General features: G+C 39.1%; 1 protein-coding gene and 1 long non-coding RNA gene across 10 annotated transcripts in view; one reads left to right on the plus strand and one right to left on the minus strand.

Moving 5' to 3' along the window:
• Positions 1-6,485, plus strand: part of LOC138000482 (organic cation transporter protein-like) — a 39,676-nt gene extending 33,191 nt beyond the window's left edge. For 4 of the 6 annotated variants that reach the window (XM_068846961.1, XM_068846974.1, XM_068846969.1 and 1 more), the window contains exons 9-10: positions 1,353-1,425; positions 4,193-6,485. In XM_068846961.1, the coding sequence (XP_068703062.1) occupies positions 1,353-1,425; positions 4,193-4,381 (262 nt within the window). In that variant the 3' untranslated portion in view covers positions 4,382-6,485. The remainder of the gene's footprint in view (positions 1-1,352; positions 1,426-4,192) is intronic. The other 2 variants (XM_068846945.1, XM_068846954.1) reach the window with 1 other exon arrangement.
• Positions 6,486-10,191: 3,706 nt separating this feature from the next.
• LOC138000518 (uncharacterized) overlaps positions 10,192-15,000 on the minus strand; it is a 5,844-nt gene continuing 1,035 nt past the window's right edge. For 2 of the 4 annotated variants that reach the window (XR_011123150.1, XR_011123145.1), the window contains exons 2-4: positions 13,995-14,948; positions 11,270-13,772; positions 10,192-10,631 (exon numbers count right to left, since the gene is read on the minus strand). This is a non-coding gene — a long non-coding RNA (uncharacterized lncRNA). The remainder of the gene's footprint in view (positions 10,632-11,269; positions 13,773-13,994; positions 14,949-15,000) is intronic. The other 2 variants (XR_011123148.1, XR_011123149.1) reach the window with 2 other exon arrangements.

The following is a 15,000-nucleotide window of genomic DNA, read 5'->3' on the forward strand; positions in this document are numbered from 1 at the left end:
CCACGTTAATTGACTGAAACCCGCACGATTCATTTGGGCAGCTAAACACCAATGCTTTTGTTTTTCTTTTTTCAAGGAGCATGGTAAAGGTAAAGTCTGCTTACTAGCCTACATTACTTTCTCAATCTCCCTCTGTGCTGGGACTCCTATATCACAAAGGCCTTGATTTACATGTTATTTGCATGATTCATCCCAGCAATTTACATGAAATTTACACACAAAAACTCTTTTATGGCCGGGTTGTGTCAATTTACATAGATTTTATGGCCTTTGCAATTTTTGTAAACAATTAAAACGGTCTAATCTTGTGAGGCCCTAAGGACCCGTTTATATGGAGAAAAATTGTCCCGGGTAGAAGGGTCACTCGCTTACCGGAGATACCTTGGACCAGCCAACTTTTCCTACATTTCCCTATAAAATGCGGTTTAACCGCGTAACACAGTAAACTGTTTACATGAGGAAAAAAAAATGGCTCGGCTAGAAGGGAGACCCACCTAGCCGGGTCACCCTTTGTCAACGGTAGGGTCGCCCTCCTGGCCAAGCCAACTTTATTGCATGTAAACACTTTGGCTCGCTCAGTGGAGTCAACTTGGTCGAGGCAAGATGATGAGAGAATGCACGAGTGCCATCTTCCCAGTCTCCTGATGATCGAAACTGAGCCGGGCAGCTCTTGACTCAGGGAAAAAAGTCAGTTCTTTTCTCATATAAGCGCTAGCTAAAGACCCGGCTGGGAGGGTGACCATCTTCCGGGGACATCTTTTCTCCATATCAACAGGGCCTAAGGCTTGATCCAAGTCGAACTATTAAAACACATACCGATAGGCATTTTATAGGTTGCAACCGGCGAACTTTTGATAAACCGAACTCAGTGCAACATGCAGGGCTAATTCAACAGTTTCCCACATAATTTAATTAGGTAATAAATATTCGACACTCAAAATCATCGTGAACAGGGCGTACAGATCCAAAAACATTTGGTAACTTAGACAGGACACGCATGATGATGATGAAGCGCAATTTACAGACATTTTATGAGACATGACCAAACGGCGTAAAATCTTTGTAAATTTTAGACATTTTTGCAAGATAAAATAAATTTCAAGTATTTCCTCTTGTTGTAGCTCCAATAATTTATAAACATTATACAGACATTTTATAGAGCTTTACTCAACAAAACTCTGTAAAATATCTGTAAATAAATTTACAGAGATTTTATATTTATGGGGTAAAGTATTAAAGTCTGTAAATTTATTATTTACAGACATTTTATGAAGTCTGTAAATGGTCCAAATTTTCCAGTGTAGGACGGTGCAGTAATTTAAAACTGAGTGTTATAGTATCTCTCACCACAGGAATATTGGAATGGGAACATCCACTTCAGCTGCCCGTGTTGGAGCCATCCTTTCATCATATATTGTGTACTCGGTAAGCTTCGCTCTTTTTTTGCAGGAAGAGTGTACCCGGATTTTCTTTTTCAAGTTTTACATCCAGGACTCGTCTATTTCTTTCTCCATCCACAGTAACGCCTTTCGAGCCAATGAAGGCGCATACTTTAATATCGTTCGAACAAAAAAACCCATAAATTTCCTCTGCAAAAACGATTACTTAAAAAAAAAAAAAAAAGAAGGTATACAAAGTGGACATCTTCGCTTACTATAAGATTTTAAAGCCCTTTGTTCCTGGGGCAAAGACTTGTAAAATGCAAGAAAGCGTCACTACTGCACGCGTAATAAAGTGACAACCGTGCCACATCTGAGCACCACTCAACGCAGTCCCAGGCCCCAGTTGTTTTTATTGGCGTTTTCTCTTAGCTCCAATGTTGACAGGTGAGAACGATACGAAAACGGTTGTGTGGACCAGGAGCTTGTAACGTTGATATATTTGTGTCACGAGGTGTTTTCACTAGCCTCCCACGCAGTCGTTTTTAGGGGAGTCGGGGAGGAGGTGAAATACGACTAAAAACGACTGCACGGGGGAAGAAGAAACCCTGTAGCTTTCCAGGCGCGGTCTGTGATTGGAGAACGAAACAATAGATGATACACCCGAAACAATGCACCCACTGAAAAAAGAAGCAACAGGTCATAGGGACCAATGAAAGTAGCAGTCTGGAACAGATGAGGAATTACTCCGTGGGAGGTTATAGGTTTTCACAGACTAAGTTATTAATTCCTTTTACGGTAGCCTTTTCCTTGGAAACCAGGCCCTTCCAATCATGAGCCTTACCGTGCATACGGCGAGAGCTACTGAAATTTAAATTGACCAATCAGAATTCAGCGAGCGGGAAAAAAACTGTTCTATCCGACGTCACGTCAATAGGTTCCCAGTTAAAGGGCCATAAAACCATTTAAAAGATTTTGTGGCAGCTTTTTGTGAACAAACTTGACGCCAAAACTTGTCTGCCGGCAAACGGCGATTCGAACGTGAGCTGTTGTGCTTTGGCAGTTATTTGTGCTTTTTCTAACCATTTTAAGACGAATTCAGTCTGGTATTTTCGAAAACTTGAAAACTGTATTGATAATGTATTTATTTGTGCTAGCCGTGACTTTGCGAAAAAAGACTTTGGTTGCGTCCTTTCGACAGTGTACGACAACAGCGACATTTACGCACAGAAATGCACCGTTTCCAGTGAAAGGGCGAATGGTTGACAGGATAGCACAGTTTTGACTGCCGCGCGTAGTACGGGCGCGGGTTCCCTATGCAAGGCAAATCATTGATTAGACTTGGGACTGGGAATGGTCACATGTACGATTCGAAATTCATTTAAAAGCCTCGTCTTGAGATATCTTGGGTCTCTTAAATTGCGGTGACTTGGACCTAGTGTGAGAGTTGTACGTTCCAAGTAACGGGCTTGTACTGTGGATGAAAACATTGTAATCGCCTGCTTGCCGCGGAATTTAAAACGGAAACTTTTGAACTTCATTAGTTGTAATGGGGTATAGACTTTTTTCTTTTCTAAGTCACATTGAGTGGCTCGTGTCCAACATACTTGTGATTGAGGGTGTGTTTTTTTGGGAAAATCCGAAGACGAATTGTTGAATCCAAAAACGGATTTTGCGTTTTTTTTGGAGAAATCCAAAAACAGATCATGAATCCAAAGTACCCACACTCAAGGAGAATACTTCGGATCAAATCTAAATCCGGATTTTTGAGATTCACCACTTCAGCGTTTTTTGGGAAAGGACTTGAAAAACGTGTTTTTGACAAGTGGTTTTCCATGCAAAAATGATACAACAGCTACCACACATGACAGTTTAGCCCAAATATTTCTCTCACTTTTATTGCACAATCGAAGACACGAAAAGGTCGAAAATAGTTAGGTTTCCTGCAAATTCCACACCAGGAATTACACTAATTAACAAATCGAGAGTGGTTTTGACCACTGTGATGACGAATATCGTTGTCTGTAAGAGTTCAGACAACGCTGAACCACTTTCGATTTGTTTCTTACCACACTATTCATCAACGCCAAAGGGAGTGATTATTTCAGAGTTTGACCAAACTCGTGACACGACGAAAGAGCAATCGTTGTCTATAACTTTCTCGCAATATGATTGGTTCATGTTCCAAAATGAGCGTTCCTGATTGGCTATTGCATTGCGTGGCAAATTGACGCGAGCATGACGCGAGCAGCGTTGTCTATACTCTTATCGTCAACGGCCAATTAGCCAATTAGATTGCGAGATTACAAGCAATTGTGGCAAAAAAAAGTTTCTTGACAGCAATATCGTTATTCCCTTTCATATAGCTACAAAAGTAAACTGCAAAAATACCCTCTGTAATCGATTTGTACCGTTGAACGCATGTTTTTCGTCATTTCTTTTTATTGATCTCTAAGGTTCTTTTGTCTTTGAGTAATTTCTCCAAAACAAACCAGTTAACCGCTAATTTTTTTTTTTTTTTGTTTTTTGTTTTTTAAATTGCACAAAACTCGAGCTCTGGGTTTATTTGTTTGCGTTGTTATGGAAAATGAACCTTTTCCGAATTGTGCGGTTTTTTTTTACGTTGAAGAACCCATTGATCCGAGATCACAAATCCGCTTTAGGGTTTTCCCAAAAAAACGCACCCTGAGTTTTACTCTCCATTTGACTAAACCTGATTTAAATAAAGACACTTGCTTGTTATTTGCTCAAATAAGGGTTAGATGTGAACTCGGAAATGAAATGTTTTTATTAATGTTTTTTTCTATCAACAGAAACGTGTCCATCCTTTCCTCCCGTTTGGCATTATGGGAACAAACGCTCTAATTGCTGCACTGCTGTGTTTGACGTTACCGGAAACGCGTAATCAGCCCACTTTGGAGACTTTCGAAAGGGAAGACGCCAATAAAAAGACCAAAGAGATGCTGGTACGGGAGAGGATGGTGGAGGAAGACCACTTGTAAGACGAAAGACAACTCGTAAACATATCAAGGTCAATGGACATCATTGCCTATCTTCTTATCAGGAAGAACTTGAATCGCATTATATCCAAACTTGTTATCGTTTTAAGGTTTTTTTCGATCCCTGTAACTAGTAGACGCATAAGCAAAACAACTTCCAATCACAGCATACAATCTCAAATCTTTAAAATGTTAGTGTTCAATCTTGTGTTGATCGGTAAGGGACACTAGACGCTTTGGAAGCGTTAACTCGGCTTGGTGAGGGATTCGATATGGGACAAAGAGGCGATTTTTGACGCGACGTCGCAATGAGCTGTTTTCCACCTTTGCTGTGGTATGCATAAAATGGCCAAGGCACCGGGAGGGCGTGACTACGAGCGAACAATTGGTACCTCACTTTGAGTGATCATTTTTACAGCCTCATGTGTTCACTGTTGTATAGTTGACTGCAGGTCATCAGGGTTACTTATTTCTTTCATATTATGGTATACTAAAGCACAAACTTATTGCACCACATTGTTGTCTTGCATTTTGTGCAAATAGAACAACATGCCCTGACGATATGGTGCTTTTACTGTTTTAGTGAGATCAACATAGTGCATACCAGGACCAGGGTTTTTATCTATATCATTGTACAATTACTTTTATAAGCTAGATTCTTGTACTCACTTCATTGGAAACAACACGAAAGTATAACCTCGAGTATCTTAGATATTTATTTCGATGTTCATCTGTCCTTTGATTGTAAACACATCTCTGTAGAGACTTAACTTTTCTTGTTCTAAAGGTTTTCTTTTCATTTTTTTATACAAACCTGACATTTGTTTTGTATGTACTTAGCTTTGGTTTTGCAATATTTTTCATAAGAAGATGAACTTTCGATGACTTTAAACAAATTTCTAGTTTCTAAAGAAACTGTGGTACTGTGTCGGTGGGAGAGTCAAACATGAAAATTTGGTTTTATCAAACGTGTTGATAAAGGTCGAATTACCACCGTGAACGATTTCGAAAGCTGACGTTTCGAGCGTTAGCCCTTCGTCAGAGCGAATAGAGGAATTGTGGGTGTTGTTGGTTTTTATGAGGGTGTGGAGGAGCTGTGCCATTGGTGGAAATTTGGTAACATGAATTTGTGAATAAATCAATAGATGAGAGGCGTTCATTGATTCCGTGAGGATAGAGTGTACCTAGTTGAAAGATTAATTTTTGTTCCAGATTTTGCGGCTTTCTGTGTTCCCGTGGTGTAAGGATAGGCCGCAAATTGTCATGTTGTGGTGGGAGTGATTAGGAAGATGAAAATGACGCGCAACTTGTTTTGACGCATCTGGGTCGGTTTTTTTTTCCTGCATCTCGTAGATGTTTGCGAGAGCGGTCCGCCAATCTTCTCCCTGTTTCGCCTTTGTAGGTCTTCTTACATAGTGTGCAGGTTATGCAATAGATGACATTTGCCGAAATTCCCGACCTTGCCAAACATGTGTCGCCAGGAACGCCTGGAATAATGATACCCTTTTAGCGGCCATACGACGACGAAAACCGTTTGCATTTGTAGATTCTGGCTTCCTAAAGAAGCTGGGTAATAAGTAAGACAAACTTTAATAAACAACACACCTAAGGGCTTCTCCGTGGGATGCACAAAAAGCCCGGCGTAATGCAAACTGTCCAGTTTTGTAAACTACCGCTGTTACTCAGTCCGACGGAGCGAAGAAATCACGGGTAAAATCTGGAAAGTGGCGGAAGTTTACCAGATAGATCAGCCTGTAATTTCAAGTAGCTGCTATGCGTTGTACAAAACAGAAATAAACGTTATCTATCAATAATATTTAAATGACTAAATTTGCCAATGGAAACACTCAGCACAGCTCTTCGAGGAACGTCAGGATACTATAGTGCGATTTCTTTGGAACACTGAACGTTCTTGAAAGTCGTCCATTTGCATGAGCTGCAGTTACCAAACTATTGTCTTAGGGAAAAGAAAATTTCAGTTCCCAATACGATCTTTTTTCCCTGAAATGAAAGAATATATTTTTCTCCTCAACATGGTGGCCGTTTCTCTGTTTTACTTGATATTTAAACGTGGACACCGTAATCACCATAAAACCGATGGGTCAATGAGCCAATACGTGCTGCATTTATATATGTGCTGAACATATGTTACATGTTACTTGAGATAATGCTTGTGAACGCTTTTCACCCACGTTGGGATATTTTATTAAAATAAGACATTGAATAATATTGAAGTTAACAAATTGAAGTTAGTTTCTCTTAGTTATTTCTGATCGGAGTTATATAAAACTCTAATGAATTTTGTCAGTACAAAAGCTGTAACGGGCCCAATTTATTAACAAGGGGAAATGTCACAGTTGTAAATTGCACAACCTAAGTTTCTGAATGGAAGGTTGAATAACCGATCCGCCGAGGACGTTTGCCAATATTCAAATACGCCGGTACGGGACAATGGCAATGGCAGTTCCTCGTTAAACAAGGGGCTATGATTAGCCTAAACTCGGGCGTGCAAAAATACTGTAACAGTGGTGTACGGTTAATTTAGCGCTAAAGAAAAGAAAGGAGATAAGTCTGTATTTCTTTCATCAGACTTACATTCCGCTTCTCATGATGTTTGCATGATGTCTATTCAGTGAATACCCGAACACGGGTTATAATAGGCCGGACGACAATGACCACTGCACCACGGAAACGAGGTGAAACTAGTGTATTTATTTCAAAACGGCCAAGCACATTGTTTATCGCTGATCGATGGGTATTTTTGCTCAGTGTTTGAGAAAGGAACGCTAATCGAACGGTTTAAGACCAAAAATTTCTGAAAATTAATGTTACTAAATTTGCAAATGCAAACAACGAAGCCCTATTAGGGGTTATCAGGATACGGGATTATTATTATTATTTTTTTTGAAAGAGACTTTACTCAAATCGCACAATTTTACTTGCTTCCTTAATTCCGTTCATCCAAAAATTACGAGCTTATTTCTAAATCATCCAAAAACGTTTTACAAATCACAAGTCAACAACTTATCATCCTGTGTTCGAAGTCCGGTTCTGTAATCCTCATGAGAAGACACACGGAGCTTGCACTGTAAGTATCCAGGGGAGCTCCATACATTTTCTTATACTAAAAGTATAAGAATTTGTATGGAGCTTTTCGAGGAGGCTCACGGTACCCTGCTGTGCTTTCCGGTCGAGGTGTTTTAATCCGTTTTCACAGACAGGGCTTTGTCAGAAAAAATGTCATCGCCGACGAGGCAAACCAGCAATGATGGAGGCAAGGGTGGGTTTTTACTTTTCATTAAGTTTCATCAAACCGGCATTGAGTTTCCTAAAGAACAAAAGGTCTTTGTTTAATATTTGCGATAGCTGAGCGGACGTAATTTTCGGAGATCAACTAATTGCGGAATTTAAAAGTGATGCGATACCAGAAAAGACGAACAGACGGATCATTCGTTCTCGCAAAACACTCCAGAAGGAAGAGGGAAACAGAGGCAAGCACGGAGAATTCCTATCCCAGCGACGGCCGCCGAAGAGGATGATAATGATTTGGTTCTGGATATTCCAAAAACTGCGAGAAGCCATCCTTCGGAAATTCCAGTCGGTGCTGGAAGCTTTGTCATTGGGTGGTATGGTGGTATCGAAAAGAAACAACCTTGATGTACGACGCATTTTAAGCCAACAGAAAAAAAAATCAATATAGACATTTTGGCTCCTTCCACCCACCAGGAGTAGGGAAAGGCTTTGTAAAAAGATAAACCCAATAACTACTTAGAACACTGATCCTTTCTCGAAAGGCATTCGAAAAGAATATATGCAACTTCAAGTCCCGCCTATGCTAAAGGGGCTATCCGCATCTGTTCACAGAACAAATCCTCCCTGAAGTGAATTTCAGGGACAGAAAAAGAAGACGCACAAAAGAAATTACTGCCCTTTAACACGTAATACCATTTATCAGTGCCTAACTTAAAAATAATATTAATGGCCCACTGGCATTTGATAGAAAATCAATCACGACTTTGAGAAATAAACAGAAACCTCCCATTATCTCATATAGAGGAAAAAGAATCCCAAAAAAAAACATACTCGTACTCGGGTCACCTTTAAATGCCATGTAAACAGTGTAAAGACAATTACTTTGTGAGATTCACTACAGAATTGACATGATATTCAAACTGCGGGCAGATGTAGTGAGAACTATTACTTGTAATTAAACAAATGACTCACATCGAAACTTTAGAGGGCCAAGAAAAAGAGAAAAGGCAAGAAAAAATTTGTTCCATGAAGTAAAAGTAATTTCTGCTTCCGGTGACCACCAATGCATGTTTGGTGTGGTCACAAAAAGTCACGTACCACTTTGTCTTCTGACACAATTTCATTGGCTTTATGAAAAAAAGTACTTTTATAACGCTTCACCATGCAGCCGAGACGAATGTACTGACTCCAGCAGGCTGTATTTCCATATTTGAAAAGATCTGTTCTGCCTTAGTAGTATGGTGTGAGTCAGCTCGCGGGACACTTTTCTCTGAACCGCCATTCGAGTTGAGGCATACAAGCCGGAGGATGGCGGTTCAGAGAAAAGTGTTGGCGAGCTGACTTACACCATACTACTGCCTTATGCCACATGCATTTAAAAGGTTTCCTTCGCAATGATCTCAAGGCAAGCAACGTAGCCCGCAAAAAAGCTCCAACGCTGTTATGATTGATTTTGGGTAGAGCGTTAAGGTATAGTTGGTTTGGGCTCAAAAGGAAAGCCTGTGGTTAATACAGCACTAGACGCTATTTAGCCCCCGAAGTAAGAAGTGAATGCCGTTACAGCTTTGCCAATGACATTTTTTTTATTGGAACAAATGCTAAAGGCGGTATCATCCCGGTTATTCTGAACGATGGGATCTTATCGAAGAGTCCGAACACTGGTAAAAGATTCTACAACAGAAAGGCCTTGGGATAGACCTAGCCCAGAGATTTTTACGAATGCGATTACTGAAGTAAGATGTTAGGATCGGAAATCAAAGTACATAGTTCCGAGGTAAGCCGCGAAAGGAAGTGCGAATTGTCCTAAAATTCGGTGCACGTTTTATCTAGCATCGGTCTACTGTGTAGCAAATTGAATTGATACCCATGCACAATTTTAGAGATATCTTTGAGTGATTGATTAGTTAATAATCAATAAAAAGGGACAAATCCACGGAAAAGAAATCACCAAAAGAATTTCAGCGCTTCTTGGTTAATAATTTGAGGGGCTTTATTATAATGAAACAATTAACCATCAAGAACAATTTCACGCTTCAATAATCCGGCATGTGTGAAATAAGCGAGTTCAGAGTTTCAAAAAAACTGCGCGCGTCGGGATAAAAGCAAGCACATTAAAAAAAAAAAGAGAAAATATTTCTAATGCAAATTCTTGCAGCTATTTACGATAACAAAAATGACAATTATATACTTGTTTTTATCCTGAGGCACACATTCGTTTCTTGAAACTCCGATCTGGTTTTAGGACGAGCTCAGTGTTCTTCATTAAAAAGTTTTAGCTGTTTTGGTGGAAATTGCTTTTTTGGCAGTCGCAGGTGTATGTATGGGGCAACTGGGGTGAAATCCGAGAAACAGCAACGGAACGGGCCAAAAAAAGGTTGTTGCGGTTCCTTCGAATTTCCCCTGATATCGTCAACAGGAGCATTTCTAGCTTACTTCCACTTCAGTTCGAGTGAAAGAAATCCATGGCCTTCTATATGTTCTCGCCCTGGTTAGTTCCTGTTCCTTTACACTTTCACCACTTTAATATTTGATCAGTTAAATGTTAGCCTTTAAAAAAGACGTCTATTGAAGGCACTTTATTTTTAATGCTTTGTCTTGACTCCAGCAAAAGTAAAGGGGTGACCCTTTGGCATACTATTTATAATAATCTTGTTTTAACTGGTGGGCTGAACAAGACATCAGCGATGCAAATCATGCATTTACAAACGTTTCTATTACTAGCCTTTAAAAAATAAACGATGAGAGCCCTGCGCCGGAATTAATTACTGACTTCTACTCAGGTACTTATTGCAGCTAGCACAACCCCACACAGATAGCTCAATTTGAAAAAAAAAAGGCAAAAACGATAAACGCCTTGAGAAAAATGATACATAGCTTCCAGAGAGTGGACAAACTTTCTACAGATGCGCAATATGTACATACATTTAGATAGTTTACCCAGAAAAATATCGCATTGTTAGCGGTGTAGTGGCATATTCCTACAAAAATACAGATAGACTTACTTAAGGTGATTCCCTGGTTTTGCATTGCGCATTCCTACTGCGCACGATTTTTGCGTCATCAGCACGCGCACATGAGCGCGCGCGCGTACAAAACATAAGGGATTTCCCTCAAACTAAGCTCGATAGCGAGATAAAAGCTCCTTTTCTCTTAAACGAGCACGGTGACCCCCACTTTTTATTTTATAAATTCAATGAGAACAATATCCGCAATAACTGAGAAAAAATTTGGCAGAAATCTATAGCTACTTTTTTGACAAATGAAATAAATGCTACAGATAGAGACGTAACGGGCCCAGCAGAGCAAGTCCAAATTATGTTTCCTTTAAAGGATAAAAATATCAATTAATAATGCAGGGTATTTGAAGCCATTTTTTCTGGGACGTAGATGAATAAGCAATTAAAGAAAGTCGAACTCTGTGTGATATACCACGCCGCATTGAAAAATAATCGATCTTGTTTGTTGTGCACTGAGATAACCAAAAGTCACCTAAATAACCATATTTGTCAGCATCGTGCCATGAAAACAAGCTCGGTGACCCCCTCTTTTTATTACCTTTTTAACATCTCCTTGTACTGTAATGTCATCATACCAAGTTTCATCGGAAATCTATGACGGGTTCTTTTAGCCGGGAATCACCTTAACAATATCGCAAATTCAGGCGGGTAATGGCATTCCAATTTTTCCAAGTACAACTAGTTCCTAATTCTTAGATGCCCAAATCATTACACATTTTGAACTTTTCTCAAGGAAACATCGTTGTTATTTCGGACCCATGTACTTTGAGTTAAGTCATCACCTAGTCATCGGATTAGTTGACTAAGGCAGATCTTCTATACCCAAAAACTTCAAAATAATTAAAGAGGCACTGTCATGCAAAATTTGCTGTTTTATGTTAAAAATGGGTACAAATCTCTCTTACTACTTTAGCTCACATCTACTGACAACCCACTGACAAGATATGAAATATATTTATGGCACAAAGAGCTATCTATTCATATTTAATTTTTGACCACTTCTGAAAATACGATCTCCAAACTTAAAAATAAAACTAGCCAGCTTTTTTCAAGTTTCAATCCATTTCCATCCTTCACTCCATCCTTGGCTGCAAACAACAAAGAATGGACTCAGTGCACTTCAATGGCTATTGGCAACAAAACTACAGCATTATTTTACGGTATTCATTATTGCAAAGACGTCCTTTAGTGTTTTGACGTTTCACTACAATAGCGTGACACAACCCCCTTTAAACTTCATAGAAAACAGTGCAGGAGTAATTATGATCTCTTCAGTGAAGCAAAGCCTAATAATATTGTCTTCGCTATAATGAAAGACTGCGTTATAGTGTACTCATGGGTGTGCCACCTAAAGTACAGCCTAATAATATTATCTTGACTCTAACAAAACACTGGGTTATACTGTACTCATGGGTGTGCCACCTAAAGTACAGCCTAATAATATTATCTTGACTCTAACAAAACACTGGGTTATACTGCACTCATGGGTGTGCCACCTAAAGTACAGCCTAATAATATTATCTTGACTCTAACAAAACACTGGGTTATACTGCACTCATGGGTGTGCCACCTAAAGTACAGCCTAGTAATATTATCTTGGCTCTTACTGAAGACTGGGTTATACTGTACTCATGGGTGAGCCACCTAAAGTACAGACTAATAATATTATCTTGACTCTAAAAAAAACACTGGGTTATACTGTACTCATGGGTGTGCCACCTAGAGTACAGCCTAATAATATTACCTTGACTCTAACAAAACACTAGGTTATACTGCACTCAAGGGTGTGCCACCTAGAGTACAGCCAAATAATATTATCTTGACTCCAACAAAACACTGGATTATACTGCACTCATGGGTGTGCCACCTAAAGTACAGCCTAATAATATTAACTTGACTCTTACTGAAGACTGGGTTATACTGTACTCATGGGTGAGCCACCTAAAGTACAGCCTAATAATATTAACTTGACTCTAACAAAACACTGGGTTATACTGCACTCATGGGTGAGCCACCTAAAGTACAGCCTAATAATATTATCTTGACTCTAACAAAACACTGGGTTATACTGTACTCATGGGTGTGCCACCTAAAGTACAGCCTAATAATATTAACTTGACTCTAACAAAACACTGGGTTATACTGTACTCATGGGTGAGCCACCTAAAGTACAGCCTAATAATATTAACTTGACTCTAACAAAACACTGGGTTATACTGTACTCATGGGTGAGCCACCTAAAGTACAGCCTAATAATATTAACTTGACTCTAACAAAACACTGGGTTATACTGTACTCATGGGTGTGCCACCTAAAGTACAGACTAATAATATTATCTTGACTCTAACAAAACACTGGGTTATACTGTACTCATGGGTGAGCCACCTAAAGTACAGCCTAATAATATTATCTTGACTCTAACAAAACACTGGGTTATACTGTACTCATGGGTGAGCCACCTAAAGTACAGCCTAATAATATTAACTTGACTCTAACAAAACACTGGGTTATACTGTACTCATGGGTGAGCCACCTAAAGTACAGCCTAATAATATTAACTTGACTCTAACAAAACACTGGGTTATACTGTAGACATGGGTGTGCCACCTAAAGTACAGCCTAGTAATATTATCTTGGCTCTTACTGAAGACTGGGTTATACTGCACTCATGGGTGAGCCACCTAAAGTACAGCCTAATAATATTTTGTTGACTCTAACAAAACACTGGGTTATACTGTACTCATGGGTGTGCCACCTAAAGGACAGCCTAATAATATTAACTTGACTCTAACAAAACACTGGGTTATACTGTACTCATGGGTGAGCCACCTAAAGTACAGCCTAATAATATTAACTTGACTCTAACAAAACACTGGGTTATACTGTACTCATGGGTGTGCCACCTAAAGTACAGCCTAATAATATTAACTTGACTCTAACAAAACACTGGGTTATACTGTACTCATGGGTGAGCCACCTAAAGTACAGCCTAATAATATTAACTTGACTCTAACAAAACACTGGGTTATACTGTACTCATGGGTGTGCCACCTAAAGTACAGACTAATAATATTATCTTGACTCTAACAAAACACTGGGTTATACTGTACTCATGGGTGAGCCACCTAAAGTACAGCCTAATAATATTATCTTGACTCTAACAAAACACTGGGTTATACTGTACTCATGGGTGAGCCACCTAAAGTACAGCCTAATAATATTAACTTGACTCTAACAAAACACTGGGTTATACTGTACTCATGGGTGAGCCACCTAAAGTACAGCCTAATAATATTAACTTGACTCTAACAAAACACTGGGTTATACTGCACACATGGGTGTGCCACCTAAAGTACAGCCTAGTAATATTATCTTGGCTCTTACTGAAGACTGGGTTATACTGCACTCATGGGTGAGCCACCTAAAGTACAGCCTAATAATATTTTCTTGACTCTAACAAAACACTGGGTTATACTGTACTCATGGGTGTGCCACCTAAAGGACAGCCTAATAATATTAACTTGACTCTAACAAAACACTGGGTTATACTGTACTCATGGGTGAGCCACCTAAAGTACAGCCTAATAATATTAACTTGACTCTAACAAAACACTGGGTTATACTGTACTCATGGGTGTGCCACCTAAAGTACAGCCTAATAATATTATCTTGACTCTAACAAAACACTGGGTTATAATGTACTCATGGGTGTGCCACCTAAAGTACAGCCTAGTAATATTATCTTGGCTCTTACTGAAGACTGGGTTATACTGCACTCATGGGTGTGCCACCTAAAGTACAGCCTAATAATATTATCTTGACTCTAACAAAACACTGGGTTATACTGTACTCATGGGTGTTCCACCTAATTATTGCCTTGGTTCTAACAAAAGAACCGGTTATACCATACTTATGGGAGTGCCACCTAAAGTACAGTCTAGTAATATTATCTTGGCTCTTTAAAAGTTCTCAAAAAAACCAACATTATTGTACTTACAAACACAATATGTTCCTAAAGTGTACTCCGACCAATTATCTTTGGGCTACACTTAGCTAATCAAGGATAAAATCTAAAAATAAATTTCCAATAAATGTACATTTGGAGACAACAAAAATTAGATAAGAATTCAGTTAACACAAATTTTAATTAACATCGACATGGATCTGGCAAGAAGTAACTCTGTTTAAAATTAAAGTCTTGGATGTATTCAGATCCTGAAAAGGCTTCTTGAACTTGGATAGTGGCAGAGAAAGTTCTGCAATTTCCTCAAGGTGCTCGAGTATTCGAAACTCATTTAGACCTGAAATAACAATAGTGAGAATGAAAATAATAATAATAATAATAATAATAAT

This window comes from Montipora foliosa, chromosome 1 (assembly GCF_036669935.1).
Source record: "Montipora foliosa isolate CH-2021 chromosome 1, ASM3666993v2, whole genome shotgun sequence".
NCBI lineage: Eukaryota > Metazoa > Cnidaria > Anthozoa > Scleractinia > Acroporidae > Montipora > Montipora foliosa.